This window comes from Arvicola amphibius, chromosome 3 (genome assembly GCF_903992535.2).
Source record: "Arvicola amphibius chromosome 3, mArvAmp1.2, whole genome shotgun sequence".
Classification (NCBI taxonomy): Eukaryota; Metazoa; Chordata; class Mammalia; order Rodentia; family Cricetidae; genus Arvicola; species Arvicola amphibius.
Window position 1 is genome coordinate 90,640,617 of NC_052049.1, and position 14,815 is coordinate 90,655,431.

The 14,815-nt window shown below is 43.8% G+C and overlaps 1 protein-coding gene and 1 long non-coding RNA gene across 2 annotated transcripts; one reads left to right on the top strand and one right to left on the bottom strand.

The window, feature by feature from the left end:
* The first annotated feature begins 1,955 nt into the window (after positions 1-1,955).
* Positions 1,956-8,292, top strand: LOC119808750. Its single transcript, XR_005284556.1, has 4 exons — positions 1,956-2,205; positions 2,768-2,872; positions 6,039-6,231; positions 6,790-8,292. It is a non-coding gene; the product is annotated as an uncharacterized LOC119808750 (long non-coding RNA).
* Positions 8,293-11,271: 2,979 nt separating this feature from the next.
* On the bottom strand, positions 11,272-11,715 carry LOC119809290 (EKC/KEOPS complex subunit Lage3-like). The gene has a single exon (XM_038322144.1). It carries the CDS (start codon positions 11,713-11,715, stop codon positions 11,272-11,274), a length of 444 nt encoding a protein of 147 aa, XP_038178072.1.
* Positions 11,716-14,815: the final 3,100 nt, after the last annotated feature.

The window sequence follows — 14,815 nt, forward strand, 5'->3', positions numbered from 1 at the left end:
TAGAAAGATAGCTCGGCTGTTAAGAGTGTGCACTGCTGTAGTGGTTTGAATAGGAATGCGCCCCCCCCCGACCCCTCACAGACTCATGTGTTTGAATGGTTGGCCTATAGCAGAGGACCCATGCTAACTCACACTTAATAAACAAAATATTGTTTTTGCATTCGGAAGTGTGGCTCCGTGGTGGTCTTCTTGGGGGTCCCAGGACTCAGGCACAACATTTGGGGGCTTGTCTGGGATGACTGAAGATCCCCACTTAACTCCAAAAGTTTCTGGACCACAGGTGAATAATGTTGTCTGTCAGATGTTTGTAGCCATTGTAGCTGTGTGCCACGGACCGCCTCTCTTGGAGACCACCGACCGCGGGAGAACAGGGGTGAAGGCTAGGAGAAATCAGGAATCGGCGAGGAAATGACAGACAGACACACTCAATAAGGTTGAATATGCTGCTGCAAATTTACTGAAGTTCAAGCATCAGTTTTATAGGATCACAGAAGGAAGTTGGCAAACAAATTACATGAGAAGAATGATTATAGGCAATAATCAAAAGCTTTACATGAGAAAAATTGATTACAGACAATTGATTGTTTCCAGTATGTCTTGTGGTTAGGGCCAGGTGAGCAGAGCTCTTCTTTGAAATCCGTCTCACACCACTAACCAACTATTTTCTCATAGCCCTAAATCATATCTGTTCTCATGGTAACCCAAAACACCATTCTTTAGGGTTATACTCCCAAGGCTTGCTCCGATGGTGAATAATTGGTTTCTTAATGTCAAGAATCCTGCCTTTCTCTCTTATCTAAAATGCACCTGGGGGTTTCTCATTCTGGCTAGCCTCTCCCATCATGAACTTCTTTTGTTCTAGGGTATCCATGAGTTTTCCCAGAGAGCGAGCCAGAGTTCAATATGTCTCAGTAGTTTGATTATTATTATTGGTAATGTCCTGGAACTTCTTGACCTGCTGGCAAGACAAAAGAACTATACAGAAACAAAGAGGGAACAGAAAGCTCAATACAGCTCCAGGGCTAGCCAGGGAACTGCCTGGGGCCCAGCCCCTGGGAGCGCAGACCCCAACCCCTCAGCGTCGCTTCACCTTAACGGTATTTTTCTGCTACACAGGCGTGACAGCCGTGGGCATAGCAGTGTATTCCATAATTGCCTTTTCCCTTCATGATTAACCCATCTATTACCCAATTCATCATACCCTCCTGTGTAAGGAAGGGGATCCAGGTAATTTCCAGACTCTGGTGTCCAGCGCGGGGCTGTCCACCACTGACCATTAATCAAGTACTGAATGTATCCTCCCGGTAAATGTCTTTGGGGAATTTTTTCTAATTCCTTTTTATGTTTCTCATTCTCATCACTATGCTGATTTCCCCTCAACATTTCTATTCTGACCTCCTCAGTTTCATTATGTTTTGGTTGAATAAACAGCTCTCTTTGCTCCACGTCATCCAAGAACCTTCCTAGATTACGTTGTGGGTTTATGTTAGTTATCTCAAACTCCTGAGCAACAGCCTGAATAAACGGTGGCGCAGAGTCAAGTAGATCAGTATCCTCTGTGTCATTTCGTTCTCTAGGATTCATGGTAGCAGTCATCGGTAAACAGGAAAGATAAGAAATACAAAGAAAGAGTACGCAGAGTAGCAGGAGGGCTCGCTTCCAGGGCCAGTTCCAAGGCCACTTTGTTCTACCTGAATCAGATCCCATCACGGTAGCTGATTGCTAGGGGACCGCCTGGGGCTTCGCTCCAAGAAGCTCTAACCCCAATCCTTCAGCGTGTGCTGGCCAGAGTAATGGCATTTGTCACTACACGGCAGTCACTGCTGTGGACGTGGCAGCTGTGATTTGTGAGTTCTGTCTGTTCTGCATAAATCTGGAGGCCTGTCAGCAGGCAGTTCCTTTTTTCCTCTAGCAAGGAGTTTCCCTTTCTTTGTAGGCTGAAAATTCTTTCTTTTTTTTTTTTTTTCAAAGCAGCCCATGCTGGTGTCTGTAGCCGCATGCCGTGCCTGAGCCTGTGAGGAAGCCCATAATGGCCAATGTCTGGGACAGCTGACAGACATGTTAGCAGGGCCGGGGTCATGGACATCCACGAAGACGTTCTGGAGCCCATTGGGGGAGCAGGCCCCGTTCTGAAGGAAACTGGGTCCTCCTCGTTGTCCAGAGCCCCCGCAAGGAGTCTGGAGTCTGTGCAGAGTGGAGAAGCAGGTTCTGACCAGCTTCCTCTTTTTTTTTTTTGGTTTTTCGAGACAGGGTTTCTCTGTGGCTTTGGAGCCTGTCCTGGAACTAGCTCTTGTAGACCAGTAGGGTAGCACATACTTATTTTGGTTTGGTTGGTTGGTTGATTGGTTTGGTCTTTGGTTTTCTGAGACAGGGTTTCTCCGTGTAGCCCTGGCTATCCTGGAACTCCCTGTAAACCAGGCTGGACTCTAACACAGGGATTTATCTGCTTCTGCTTCTCAAATACTGGGATTAAAGGCACACCACATCCAGCTTCCTCTTTTGGAGGGCTTGGAGCCCTGGCTGCAGGATATTAAGTCTTCAGTAACCCAGAGCCTCCACTGGGAGCCTGGGTCTTGTATGGTCTTTGGAATTGTGGATGCAGCCCAAGCCAGGGGAGGTAGCTGCAGTTTCAGACCCCTGAGTTTTTGAGGTCTCGCTGTTTTCTTCCGGTAGCCTTCATTTGTTGTCTGATGGTTGTCTCTTTATGGTGTTTGAGACTGGACTGAGGGTATCTGGGAAAATGTGACAGACGCCTTCTACTCCACAGGGCTCCGAGGCCAGGGAGCAGGGTGGCAAAGTTGGCGTGTACCCGGCTGAGGGCAGAGGGCAGAGGCGAGCAGATTGGAACAGCCCTGGCGGGAGGAGAAAACAGGTGACAACAAGCGTGGGGGTGGACTTGCAGTGGCCCAAGAAACACCACAGTCCCGGAACACAGGGGCACAGCTGGGCCTTACAGCCAGGGAGCCACCTGGGGAGACTGTGGACAATATTATACAGGCCACATAGTTCTGCATTGTTGGCAGCTAGGCTCTCAAGCCACAGTAGCAGCCGAAGTGCTAAAAGCATCTTCAGACTGGCTGTCTCCTGAGGTCAAGAAATGCTGATGTTGTTCTGCTCCTTCTTTGTAACTATGGGGACCGCCTGGGAAGAGGTGTTAATCCAAGCTAATGACAAAGCTGAGGATGTGACTTTAGTCCTGTTACCCCGGAAACAGGATGCTAATGATCTTCCCCCTCACTTAATCTTGGGAGATAAAAGCTGTTTGGGGAATATAGGACAGAGACGGCAGGATTTGAATGAACCCCGAGACTTCCTTCCGATATTGCTGTGTGAACTGCGTCTCAGTTATTCCCACGCCTCCACAGCCAGTCCAGAGAGATAGTTTATGTTGGTGTTGGACCCCGACAGGAGACGCCCAGGACACGAGCATTCTCTTCCATGACCCGCTCTGCAGGCCCTGTCTCAGCATCTTGAGGGTCTCTGCAGGCCTCTTTGGGCAGGAGGGAGGAGCCTGCACACCTGTGCAGAGGAAATTGACTGCTTGCAGTTGAAAAACTGCAGGAACGTAAAACAGAGACTCTGAGATCATGGACAGAGAAACATTATTATTATTTTTTAGAATATTGACAGCCAAGGGCATTCTCTGTGCCCACCAGTGCTGCCCCCCCCCCTTTTCTTTCCTAAGTTCTCCTTCACTGTGCTAACACTCAAGGGCTCTTCTGCTGGCCAGCAGTTTCCCACCTAAACCCTCCTCTATCCTGACACTGCTTAAAAGAAAGGTTAAATATACCAAACTGTGTACTTTAGACAGTGTTGACTTTAAGACAAAAGTCAAAGATGCATTATGTTTGGGAAAAAATATGCTTTTGTTTCCATAGGAAAAACATATGGGTGTTAGTCATTTAGAGTTATAAGTACTTATCACCTTTTTAGGAAATTGGCTACAAATTATTATTGATTAAGATATATATTTCTTTTTGTTTGTTTGTTTGTTTTTTTTTTTTTGTTTTTCGAGACAGGGTTTCCCTGTAGTTTCTAGAGCCTGTCCTGAAGATATATATTTCTGCCTTTGTTTTAAATGTTATTTCTTTTTTAAAAAAATTATTTATTATGTATGCACATGCCAGAAGAGGGCACTTATGATTTTTGCCTGCAAGTCCTGAGCAGTGGGGGTGAGGGGCAGTCCGGAGAGCTGCCAAGCTGCCAGCCCCAGGAAGGGCCCAGCCATGTGGCCGCAGGCTGGTCCAGGCGACAGTGAGTCCCTGGAAGGTGCAGGTTCCCAGTGGCGAGTGGCTGGGCAGGCGAGCGGGTGGGAGACACGTGGACAGACACATCGTATAAAATAGAATTGGATATTTATTAGTTGAGTTACAGAATGGGAAGGAAAAGGGGGAGAATGGGGATAAGAAGAGAGAGAGAGAAAGAGAAAGAGAGAGAGAGAGAGAGAGAGAGAGAGAGAGAGAGAGAGAGAGAAGAGAAAAAGAGGACACAGAGAGAGAAGGGGAGTGGGAGAGGGAACAGAGGGAACAGAGGGAACAGAGAGAAGCCAAGATGGCGAGAGGAGGGGAGGGGCTGCAGGGAGTGGACATGGCTTGTCTCTTAAAGTGACAGAACTTGGTTGTGAGCCACCATCTGGTTGCTGGGAACTGAACTCAAGACCTGCAGAAGAGCATTCAGTGTTCTTAACCTCTGAGCCACCTCTCCAGCCCCTAAATGTTATTTCTATGCAATGTTCTTGACTGCAGAAAAAAATTTACAGAAAAAGACTTTGATGAAAATTTGCATGTTGTCTGAAAAACGAAAGACAAAAAAGTTTGAGATGAAGGTTTTATGTCATCTAGAAAGCAAGAGAAAGCAGAAAACTAAAATAGTAAAGAGGGAAAAAAATAAAAGTCATTAAAAAAGTGGTTTTGTTTTTTTTTTTTTTTTTTTTTTTTTTTTTTGAGACAGAGTTTCTCTGTAGCTTTGGAGCCTGTCCTGGAACTAGCTCTTGTAGACCAGCCTGGCCTCAAACTCACAGAGATCCGCCTGCCTCTGCCTCCCAAGTGCTGGGTTAAAGGCGTGTGCCATCACCATAAAAAAGTTTTTAAAAAGGCTAGAGGCTATGGTTTCTTGTATCTGCAAATACTAAATTTAAAAAAAAAGAACTGAGTCACATATTAATACTAAAAGAATTTTTAAGGCTAAAACCTGACAAACATGGAGCATAAAGTTCTAGTCTTATAAAAGCTGCTCACTTCCTGTAGACAATTAGGACTACAAGTTAGTAGATATCCTCAAAGCACTGATATAATTAATTACAGGAATAACCCTTACTTAATTCCCTGTATAGGTTTTTAAAGTCAAGCTTAAAACAAGTAACGAGAAACAAAGTTTGTCAGACATACCTAAGCAACCCTCATACTTCAGAGATCTGCAGAATATGACAGTTAAAAAGTTTATATTGTTGGGCCCAGGGGAGTCGCACAATATGAGATGGGGGCAGACCACCAAAATCTAATAAACCAGAAGCAAACTTAAAAATAAAAATAAAAAAATAAATAAAATCATGGGGCACCGAAGCTTATCAGCTACCTGCTCATTAGTCAAACCCGTGTTTCTACCTTGTCCAGTATGTCTCCTGGTACCTCCAGGCAGTGTATACTGAAGCCCCATGCCTTCCCTTTGATGGTGCCAGTTTCCCACAGCAGAGACAGTGCCTAACCCAGAGGTCACACATCTCTGTCTCCTAAAGATTAACTCACTTCATATCTGTTTATCAAGGAAGGCCAGGACACTACTCTCAGTTTGTAGGGAGAAGCTCTGGCCTTGTAAATAAAGCAGCCAGTTGTAAAATGGAATGACCTAAGCTGATGGAGGCTTCCCAAGCATCTGAGAAGATAGCTCACTGTGAATGACTGATCCTCAGTCTGCTGAGAAAGTTGCTGACAGTCTGTTCTCATTCTCCTAGACTTATAACTTCATATTTCTTTATTTCTACATTCTCATTTCTGGAATCTACATTTTTATTTTCTTATTCTTGGACTCCTCAATATCAGACAGAGACTCCCGGATCCTGGCAGTGACCCAAGGTCTCCAAAGATGATCATGGGACACCACGATGTCTCCACCTGGATTATGATGATGCTGACCACTGGGCAAGATGACCCAGTGCAACACCAGCTACCAGGACCCAGCCCAGACTGTGGACACTGGAGAATTGATTGTACCACTTTTGCTAGACAAAATAAGGTCAGTATTTTTCATGTCCCTCTTCTGCAGGAACCTCTCACCTTATGGGCCTGATAAAGCCTGCTGTTCTGATACTTCTGCCTCCAATGCTATGGAGACCTGGGTGTGACTGTAAATGGGCTGGTCCCTGTCATTTTTAATAGATTCAAAAGCTGTTTGGTCTGTACTTAAATATGATTTATTTATCCTTCTGAGATCTCTAACAGTATTGATGGCTAGGCTAGCTGTAGCTTTGTTAGCTTGGCAGCATCAGCAAAATTTAAGATATAGTTCTGATAGGCTGAAAAAGCAATGACTGCTTACTGTTTGGGTCACAAGCTCAGGATTTTAAATTTCTTTTGGTTGGCTTCTAATTATAAGTTTACACACTTTTAACCCAAATTTGTGATTTTTGCTAGGACTCAAAGGTATGAGTCTCTTTTTGCTGTTTTATAGATATCTGTTATTTTCTTTTTCTATAATACGGATTTAAAATGGGCCTGAAAGTTTCAAATGTATTATCTTCCTTTAAATATATAAATTTTAACTTCCATTCCTAGTTTGAATTTGTCTCAATAGGTTCCCCTTGGTTGGCAGAAACAACCAAGCACCAGTTGCTGACTCCAAATGACTGTGGATTCTGGACTTGCTAAAAATGGATATGGACCAGTCTACCTGATGTGAATGCTCCTTGGCTCCTCAACAGAGTCCACAAACCAGATGCTCCTGATAAATACCCCGTTTCCTGAATTTCCTCTGTTTTTGACTAGTATTTCTCCTTTGTTAACTCTTGCCAACAATGCCTCAAGTCAGCTGGAAGCAGTTAAAAGAATACATTGTCTTGTAATCCCTGGTTGACATGCTGAGTCAAAAGGGAACTCCCTTACATAGGAAGACTCTGCAGTTTTAGGAAAGAAATTTTATTTTTATACTAACCATTTAGGAATTATAAGAGACAATTTGGCCAAAGTTAGGAAAGGATTGGCAAAGAAAAAAAAAAAAAAAAAAAAAGAATTCAACTCTTCACAAGGATGGCTTGAATCCTGGTTTAATAGTTAGCTCTCCTTGGTTAACCACCCTTATTTCTGCTGTTATAGGACCTTTACTGGTTTTGCTAATTACTTTGACTGTTGGCCTATGTATAATCAACAGACTGGTACAGTTTGTAAAACAAAGATTTAGTCCCATTCCATTTATGATTCATTGCACTAATGCTAATGTATGTCATTCTGCCTGTCATTCCGTTCCCAATGAAGATGAAATAGAATTTGCAAGTTATTCTCATCAGGTTGAGGAACCTAGAGTTCAGGATTGAACTCCACTTAGAACTCCCAGTGGGGAATGAAAGGCCAGAAGAGATTAGAAGAGATTCCATTTCTGTGCTGGGCCTTTTTGGAACCTTGAGCTACACCCCAGCCCCCAGGATAAGCTGAAGGCCCTAGGACCCCTCTTTTTTCTTTCTTTCTTTCTTTTTTTCTTTAAGATTTATTTATTATGTATACAACATTCTGCCTCAATGTATGCCTGCACGCCAGAGGAGGGAGCCAGATCTCAGTACAGATGGTTGTGTGCCACCATGTGGTTGCTGGGAATTGAACTCAGGACCTCTGGAAGAGCAGCCAGTGCTCTTAACCTCTGGGCCATCTCATCAGCCCAAGGACTCCCCCCCCCTCCTTAGGGAAAGTTAAAGTTGCTGACTGCAGCCCATTCCCCCACCCAATTTCCCCTATCAGCTGGGTGATATCAGCTGGGCAATATTTCAAGCAGCCCCTGTGGTTAGCACAGGGTCAGCAGATGTGTGGAGGACGTAACCAGGGGCTGTTGCTCTCCCCCTTAGATACTAATAGCCAATCAGGAACTAACAGCTGAGCTTTATCCCACCTTTAGCCAATTGTGATATAGGATCAGTAATTTTGTATTTTGAGACTGTAACCTTGTGACTGCTTTGTGGTTTTTGTCTTTATAAACCCCTTACAAAAATAGATGGGGTCCTTCTCCCTCCATCTGCTGTGTCAGACTGTGAGGCAGAGGACCTGTACTAGCCTGCACTTAATAAAGGAAACCTTGCTTTTGCATTTGGAAGTGTGGGTTCATCATGGTCTTCTTGGGGGTCCTAGGACTCAGGGACAGCAGTGTCACTGTGGAGGCACGGTTTGAGGTCTCATGTATGCTCAAGTTATGCCCAGAGGCCCATTGTGGAACATGTCTCTCTGCTGCCTGTGTATCCAGATATAGAACTCTCAGTTTCTTCTCCAGTACCATGTCTGCCTGTGTGCCACCCACCATGATGATAATGGACTAAACCTCTGAAACTATAAGCAAGCCTCCATTAAATGTTTTCTTTATAAGAGCTGCTGTGGTCAGGGTGTCTCTTCAGAGCAGTAGAAGCCATAGTTAAAACAACTGCTTTTGGGGATTCTCAGTCCACACATCAGGTTGATCGCCGCCACCTGTAACTTCAACTGCAGTGATTTGACGCCGCTTCTGGCCTCTTTGGGCACTACACTCATGCACAAACCACATGCATGCACACATATACACATAATTAAAAATAAAAGAAACAAAAGCCTGACATTATTCAGTCACTTAGCACCTTGTCTGAGCTTTGGACCTGGGGAATAAATAAGTACAAACATGTTGTTAACACACATTGAATAGCACAGATTTTTGTGGAAAAGTTAATATAACATTTAAACAATAATTGTATATGCATTATGTAGAAGGAGCAGCGGGTTGCTGTAGTGAGGCGCTGTGGGCAGGCCTGCTTTTCATCCTGCCCGGCTCTTGGCCGCCTGGCTCGCTTTACCCGAAATAATTACACAGAAACTGTATTCTTTTAAATACTGCCTGGCCCATTATTTTCAGCCTCTTACTCACATCTTGCTTTAACCCATTTCTAATAATCTGTGTAGCACCATGAAGTGGTGTCTTATCGGAAAGATTCTAGCGTATGTCCATCTTGGGCTGGAGCTTCATTGTGTCTGTCTCCCTGAGGAGAGGCACGGTGGTCTGCCCCAGAGAGGAGAGGCGGGGCAACTTTCTGAGCTATCTACCTCACTTCCTTTTTCCTGTTCTGTCTACTCCACCCACCTAAGGGCTGGCCAAGGCAGTTTCTTTATTAAAACAGAAGACCCTCCCACATCAGGTTGCGTCCTGCCACCCGGCTAGCTTTACACCCAAAATAATTACATGGAAACTGTATTTGTTTAAACACTGCTTGGCCCATTAGTTTCAGCCTCTTATTGGCTAATTCTCATATCTTGCTTTAACCCATATTTAGTAATCTGTGTAGCACCACGAGGTAGTGGCTTACCAGAAAAGATCTTAACCTGCGTCTGCCTCACAGAGAAAAGGCATGGTGACTGCCTGAGGCGTCTGCCTGACTCTGCTTTCTTTCTCCCACAGTTCTGTTCTGTCTACTCCGCCTACCTAATTTTCTGTCCTATCAAAGGGCCAAGGCAGTTTATTAACCAACGAAAGTAGCACATAGACAGATGACCCTCCTACATCAGCATTATTGTGATTATAATAATTTGACATTAGGTTTCATAAAATTAATAATATATTTAAAGCAAGGGTTAACATTGCTACTTGAATGAGTACTAACTACATGATGCCTCAACTCCATGTCTGTCAGTAACAGTATGACAGAACACGGGATTTATTTTCTGAAAATACCACACAACCTTAGCATCTCCTCCCCTACAAAGCCATCTACTTTAATGCAAGAATTTGTGTCTCCTCAATATTTGCTAGAATCTTCATCTAGTTAAGTCTTAGCTAAAGACCTAGAGTTCACAAGTAAAGAGTTTGCTAGCTAGGGTGGCTTCTAAATAATTATTTAAGGAATTCACTTAAGAAGAGAAACTCACTGTGTGATAAAAGATATCAAGATTATAGTGGAGATCAAATATTACTAAGTTGAATGTCCCTGCAATTGCACAAATGGTGAGTCACACTTTATCCTTTCTCAGGGAATGTGTAGGCCAGTGAACATCTCAACTTGGAAATTCAAATCAGATTTCTGGGAGAATGAATCTTTGCCCCCCACCCCTTACCTTGAGATACTTTGTTATCTAGCAAAACAAAACAAAACAAAAACCAAACACACTGTGGCGGCTTGGATGGGATTGCCCCCATGGACTCCTTGTGTTTGAACGCTTGGCCCATCAGAAGTGGCACTTGTTGGAGTGAATGTAACCTTGCTGGAGGAAGTATGTCACCGTGGGGTGGGCTTTGAGGTTTCCCTGCTGCCTGAGGATCAAAATGTAGAACTCTCAGCTCCTTCTCTAGCACCATGTCTGCCTGCTCGCTGCCATGTTTTCCACCCTGTCAATAATGGACCAAACATTTGAACGGTAAGCCAGACCCAATTAAATGTTTGCCTTTGTAAGAGTTGCCACGGTTACAGTGGGCTTTCACAGCAATGGAAACCCTAAGACACACTCATGGCAGAGCTGTGGAAGAGAAACAGCACTTAGCAGGCGTAGGTCAGAGGGAGTCTATTCTCTCTGTATGAGATACACGCAGCTCAAGAGGAGCACATTCACGTTGCACACACATCTAGGGTGTTCCTCGGTGGATCTCCTGATCTCCTGGCATTATCAGAGGATGGCATGGACATTCAAACATTTGAGAAGAGTGCGAAACTGATTGTTTTCTTGAAATGTTGTGTCATTCATGACTTGAGGAAGGCTCTCAAGAGTTCCGATGTTAGGAATGTGGATTGCTCCTGACAGTTTAGAAGGAATGTGTCCTTCTAGAGATCATAGCAAATTCGTGGAAATCAAAACAGTACTATACTTTACAATCTTTTTTTTTTTTAAAACAAATAATATATATCCTTACAGCTTTATTTTCTTCAGCAACAAACATTTAAGCACCAGACTAAACAAGTGGCCCCATAAGGACCTGAAGACCAAGTCAGGCCAAAAAAAATTAGGCCCCGCATTTAAGTAGCCGTTACTAATTCTGGAATCTCTTCGGTAGGATTGCACTGCTTGTACTGCTTAGGAGGGACCGGACATAAGGTCAAACCTGAGCGCCTTCTCCCAGCCAGGCTTAACGAGAAACTGGGGGCCCAAAGCGCTGTATGGTGTTCACCACTAGGGAAAGCTGGTCAAGAAAGTTCATGATGGACATTCGGAGGAGGCGAGAGTCTTCCGAGATCCAGTGTGCTTCCAGCACGCAGCCGCTCACTTGAAGCTCCTTCCCCAACAGTCCTTGGTGCGGTTCGGCATCAGGAGCTAGGCACCCACAGGTGATTTCTGCCTCCAAAGAGGTCGGGAAAGGCACTGTAAGGGCGAATCTGTGATGTCGGATTCCCGGCCTTTGGGTTGAAGGCATGGTGCTTTTGCTCCAACCGGAGACTTCCGGTGCTCGTGTAACAGAGTGAGCGCCACTGGGAATAACTGTGCCTGCATCCGGGACAGCAGCTGCTAGTCGGGGAATCAGGGAATCGGCGCCATGTGCAGTGTGGCCCAACCCTCTATGTGCTCCCTGCATGTCTACTGCTGCTCCACTTTCTACTTTACAATCTTACACCTAGCTTTTTATTTTTAAATTAAAAATCATTTATATATAACTTGAAAATAAAAAAAAAATCACACAGTGAAATTAGCCAGACTCAAAATCTATTCATCTTAATGAAGTTCTATAGTTAGGATAGCTATCCTGAGGCCATGGAGAGTCCACTTGGGTTTTTGCACTTTTACTAACCATTAATCACACACGATATATTGTAGAATGGAGCGGCGGGGCTGTGTCCTGCCACCCGGCTAACTTTACCCCAAATAATTACATGGAAACTGTATTCTTTTAAACACTGCCTGGCCCATTATCTGTAGCCTCTTATTGGTTAATTCTCACATCTTCCTTACCAGGAGAGATCTTAACCTGCGTCCATCTCAGAGAGGAGAATCATGGTGACTGCCTGAAGCGTCTCCCCAACTCTGCTTCCTTTTTCCCACAATTCTGTTCTGTCTATTCCGCCTACCTAATTTTCTGTCTCTTAAAGGGCCAAGGCAGTTTTCTTTATTAATAATGAAAGTAACACATAGACACTCCTCCATCATTTTCCCTTTTTCTGTTTAAACAAAAAAGAAAGGCTTTAACATAGTAAAATTACATGTAACAAAACAATTATCAAGCAAGAATTACAGTTACAATATTCAAATATATTTTATCTTTTATCATAACTAAGGAAAGCTATAACTATCTATTTATTCTTCAACTCCATCAAAGACTCCAGAAGGATATAATATTACCTAAGTAAACAAGTCGTATGCAACTTTCAAATTCTAGAAATGACAAAGACAACTCACTGCCTGGACAGTCACCCAAAGTTCCTCTGTACCGTTGGGGGATCCATCTTCAGCCTACAGGCCCATAAGTATCCAGCAGACATTTCCATGAAGCAGGAAATTCCAAAGACAGTTCAGTCACTTTCTACTGTGTCCTGCAGAACGTCTCGCAGACTCTTTAATGAATCAGGAACCCCAAAAGGCCATCTCACCTTTAGGCAAGTTCAGCAGTCCTCTTTCTGTGGGTTCCTTGTGTCCAGTTTATGCAACAGTCCAGGCAAGAGCAGTTTCTTGCCCAAATGGCTAACAAACTCCATAAGTAGCCTCTTCGATGCCCATCTTCCTCTCGAAGTAGATTGGTGCTGCCAGGAGCAGACGTGTCTCATTGTCATGAAAAACCCTAAGTTATTAAAACATTAAATGCCATATTCTGCAGTCTTTGAAAGATATGAAGAATGTCTATCTAACTGAAATATATCTCTACATATCTAGAAAATCTAATAACATGACTACAAGCTTAACTATTATCAATGATTATCCATTAACAACCTATATTTCCTAATTATACATTACATTTTTAAATGAACTACACAATTACAATACCTTAATCAAGATCAGAAATACATATACATATAACAAATTGACCTTAAAATCCATACCAATGCAAATTATTCATATCTATATCATTTCCCCCTTTAAATGTAAAAGAACATTTATAAACAATATTTGGGGAAATGGACGCAGGTTAAGATCTCTCCTGGTAAGGAAGATGTGAGAATTAACCAATAAGAGGCTACAGATAATGGGCCAGGCAGTGTTTAAAAGAATACAGTTTCGGGGGCTGGAGAGATGGCTCAGAGGTTAAGAGCATTGCCTTGTCTTCCAAAGGTCCTGAGTTCAATTCCCAGCAACCACATGGTGGCTCACAGCCATCTGTAATGGGGTCTGGTGCCCTCTTCTGGCCTGTAGGCATACACACAGAATATTGTGTATACATAATGAATAAATAAATATTTAAAAAAAAAAAAAAAAAAAGAATACAGTTTCCACGTAATTATTTGGGGTAAAGTTAGCCGGGTGGCAGGACACAGCCCTGCCGCTCCATTCTACAGATTGGCGCTCCAACGTGGTGACTAAATCCACTTAAAAACCTGAGAGGGCTTTAAATAAAGGAGAGAGAGTTTAACACAGCTTTTTGCTGTTTGCCTGGACGTGCCGTAGAGAGATTTCCTGTTTCGGCAATAGCGGCAGAGAAAACGCTGAGTCATTTTAAAATGCGGCTTCCTGGTGCTGTGCCGCCAGTGCAAACTCTGGTTATAAAGCATTTCAGTGGCTTTTATGGGCCTGGATATTTGTGTTCCCACTTGGGATAGGAAGGAGAGTGTGCCGAGACCATGCCAATGGCTCCCTGCTCCCTGCCTGCACCTGGGCAGATGGCGGAATCAGGCTTAGGCGAGCGGGAGAACATGGCGGATTTCTGCCACCATACAGAGAGATGTTTTCAGACTGTGCAGTGCTCTGTGTCTTTAACTTGTATGAAAAGAGTTTCTGTGCTGCATGCTCAGTCTCAGAGTTAAAGTGCTGAGTGTGGCTCCTACCTGGAGGCCGCAGAGCTGGTAGAAAATGGTACATCCTCCATTTTGAAATTGGAGAGAGGTGGAGCCAACATCCAGAACAGCCCAGCGGCTCTGCAGCTCAGAGCTGCAACTGATTAAGAGTCACAAGCTGCTCCGCCATGTTGGACTGGGCAAGGCAAGCTCACAGTACCTGTTTTTGACCTAGGAATGTCACAGCTTAGAGTCTTAAGTGCTTAGCGATGTAAAGGCGCAAATCAAACATGTTTCTCGACAGTAGAAGAATTACAGATTCACAATAGGACAGATTCAGACATAAAAGACTTCCATTATCTGTAGCCTCTTATTGGTTAATTCTCACATCTTCCTTACCAGGAGAGATCTTAACCTGCGTCCATCTCAGAGAGGAGAATCATGGTGACTGCCTGAAGCGTCTCCCCAACTCTGCTTCCTTTTTCCCACAATTCTGTTCTGTCTATTCCGCCTACCTAATTTTCTGTCTCTTAAAGGGCCAAGGCAGTTTTCTTTATTAATAATGAAAGTAACACATAGACACTCCTCCATCAATATATAAATAAAATCTATGACAGTTCAGACTAGAAAGACTATCCTCTTCCACGACTCACTGTCATTTTTCTGCACATACTACAGGGAAGGGTGTGCATATGTTGGGGGACATGCTGTAAGTGCGTGAACTCACTGAATAGTATATATTCTAAGTCCATCCAT

Excerpts from the sequence above, each read along its gene's own strand:
- LOC119809290 (XM_038322144.1), bottom strand. The coding sequence starts at position 11,715 with ATGCAGGGAGCACATAGAGGGTTGGGCCACACTGCACATGGCGCCGAT.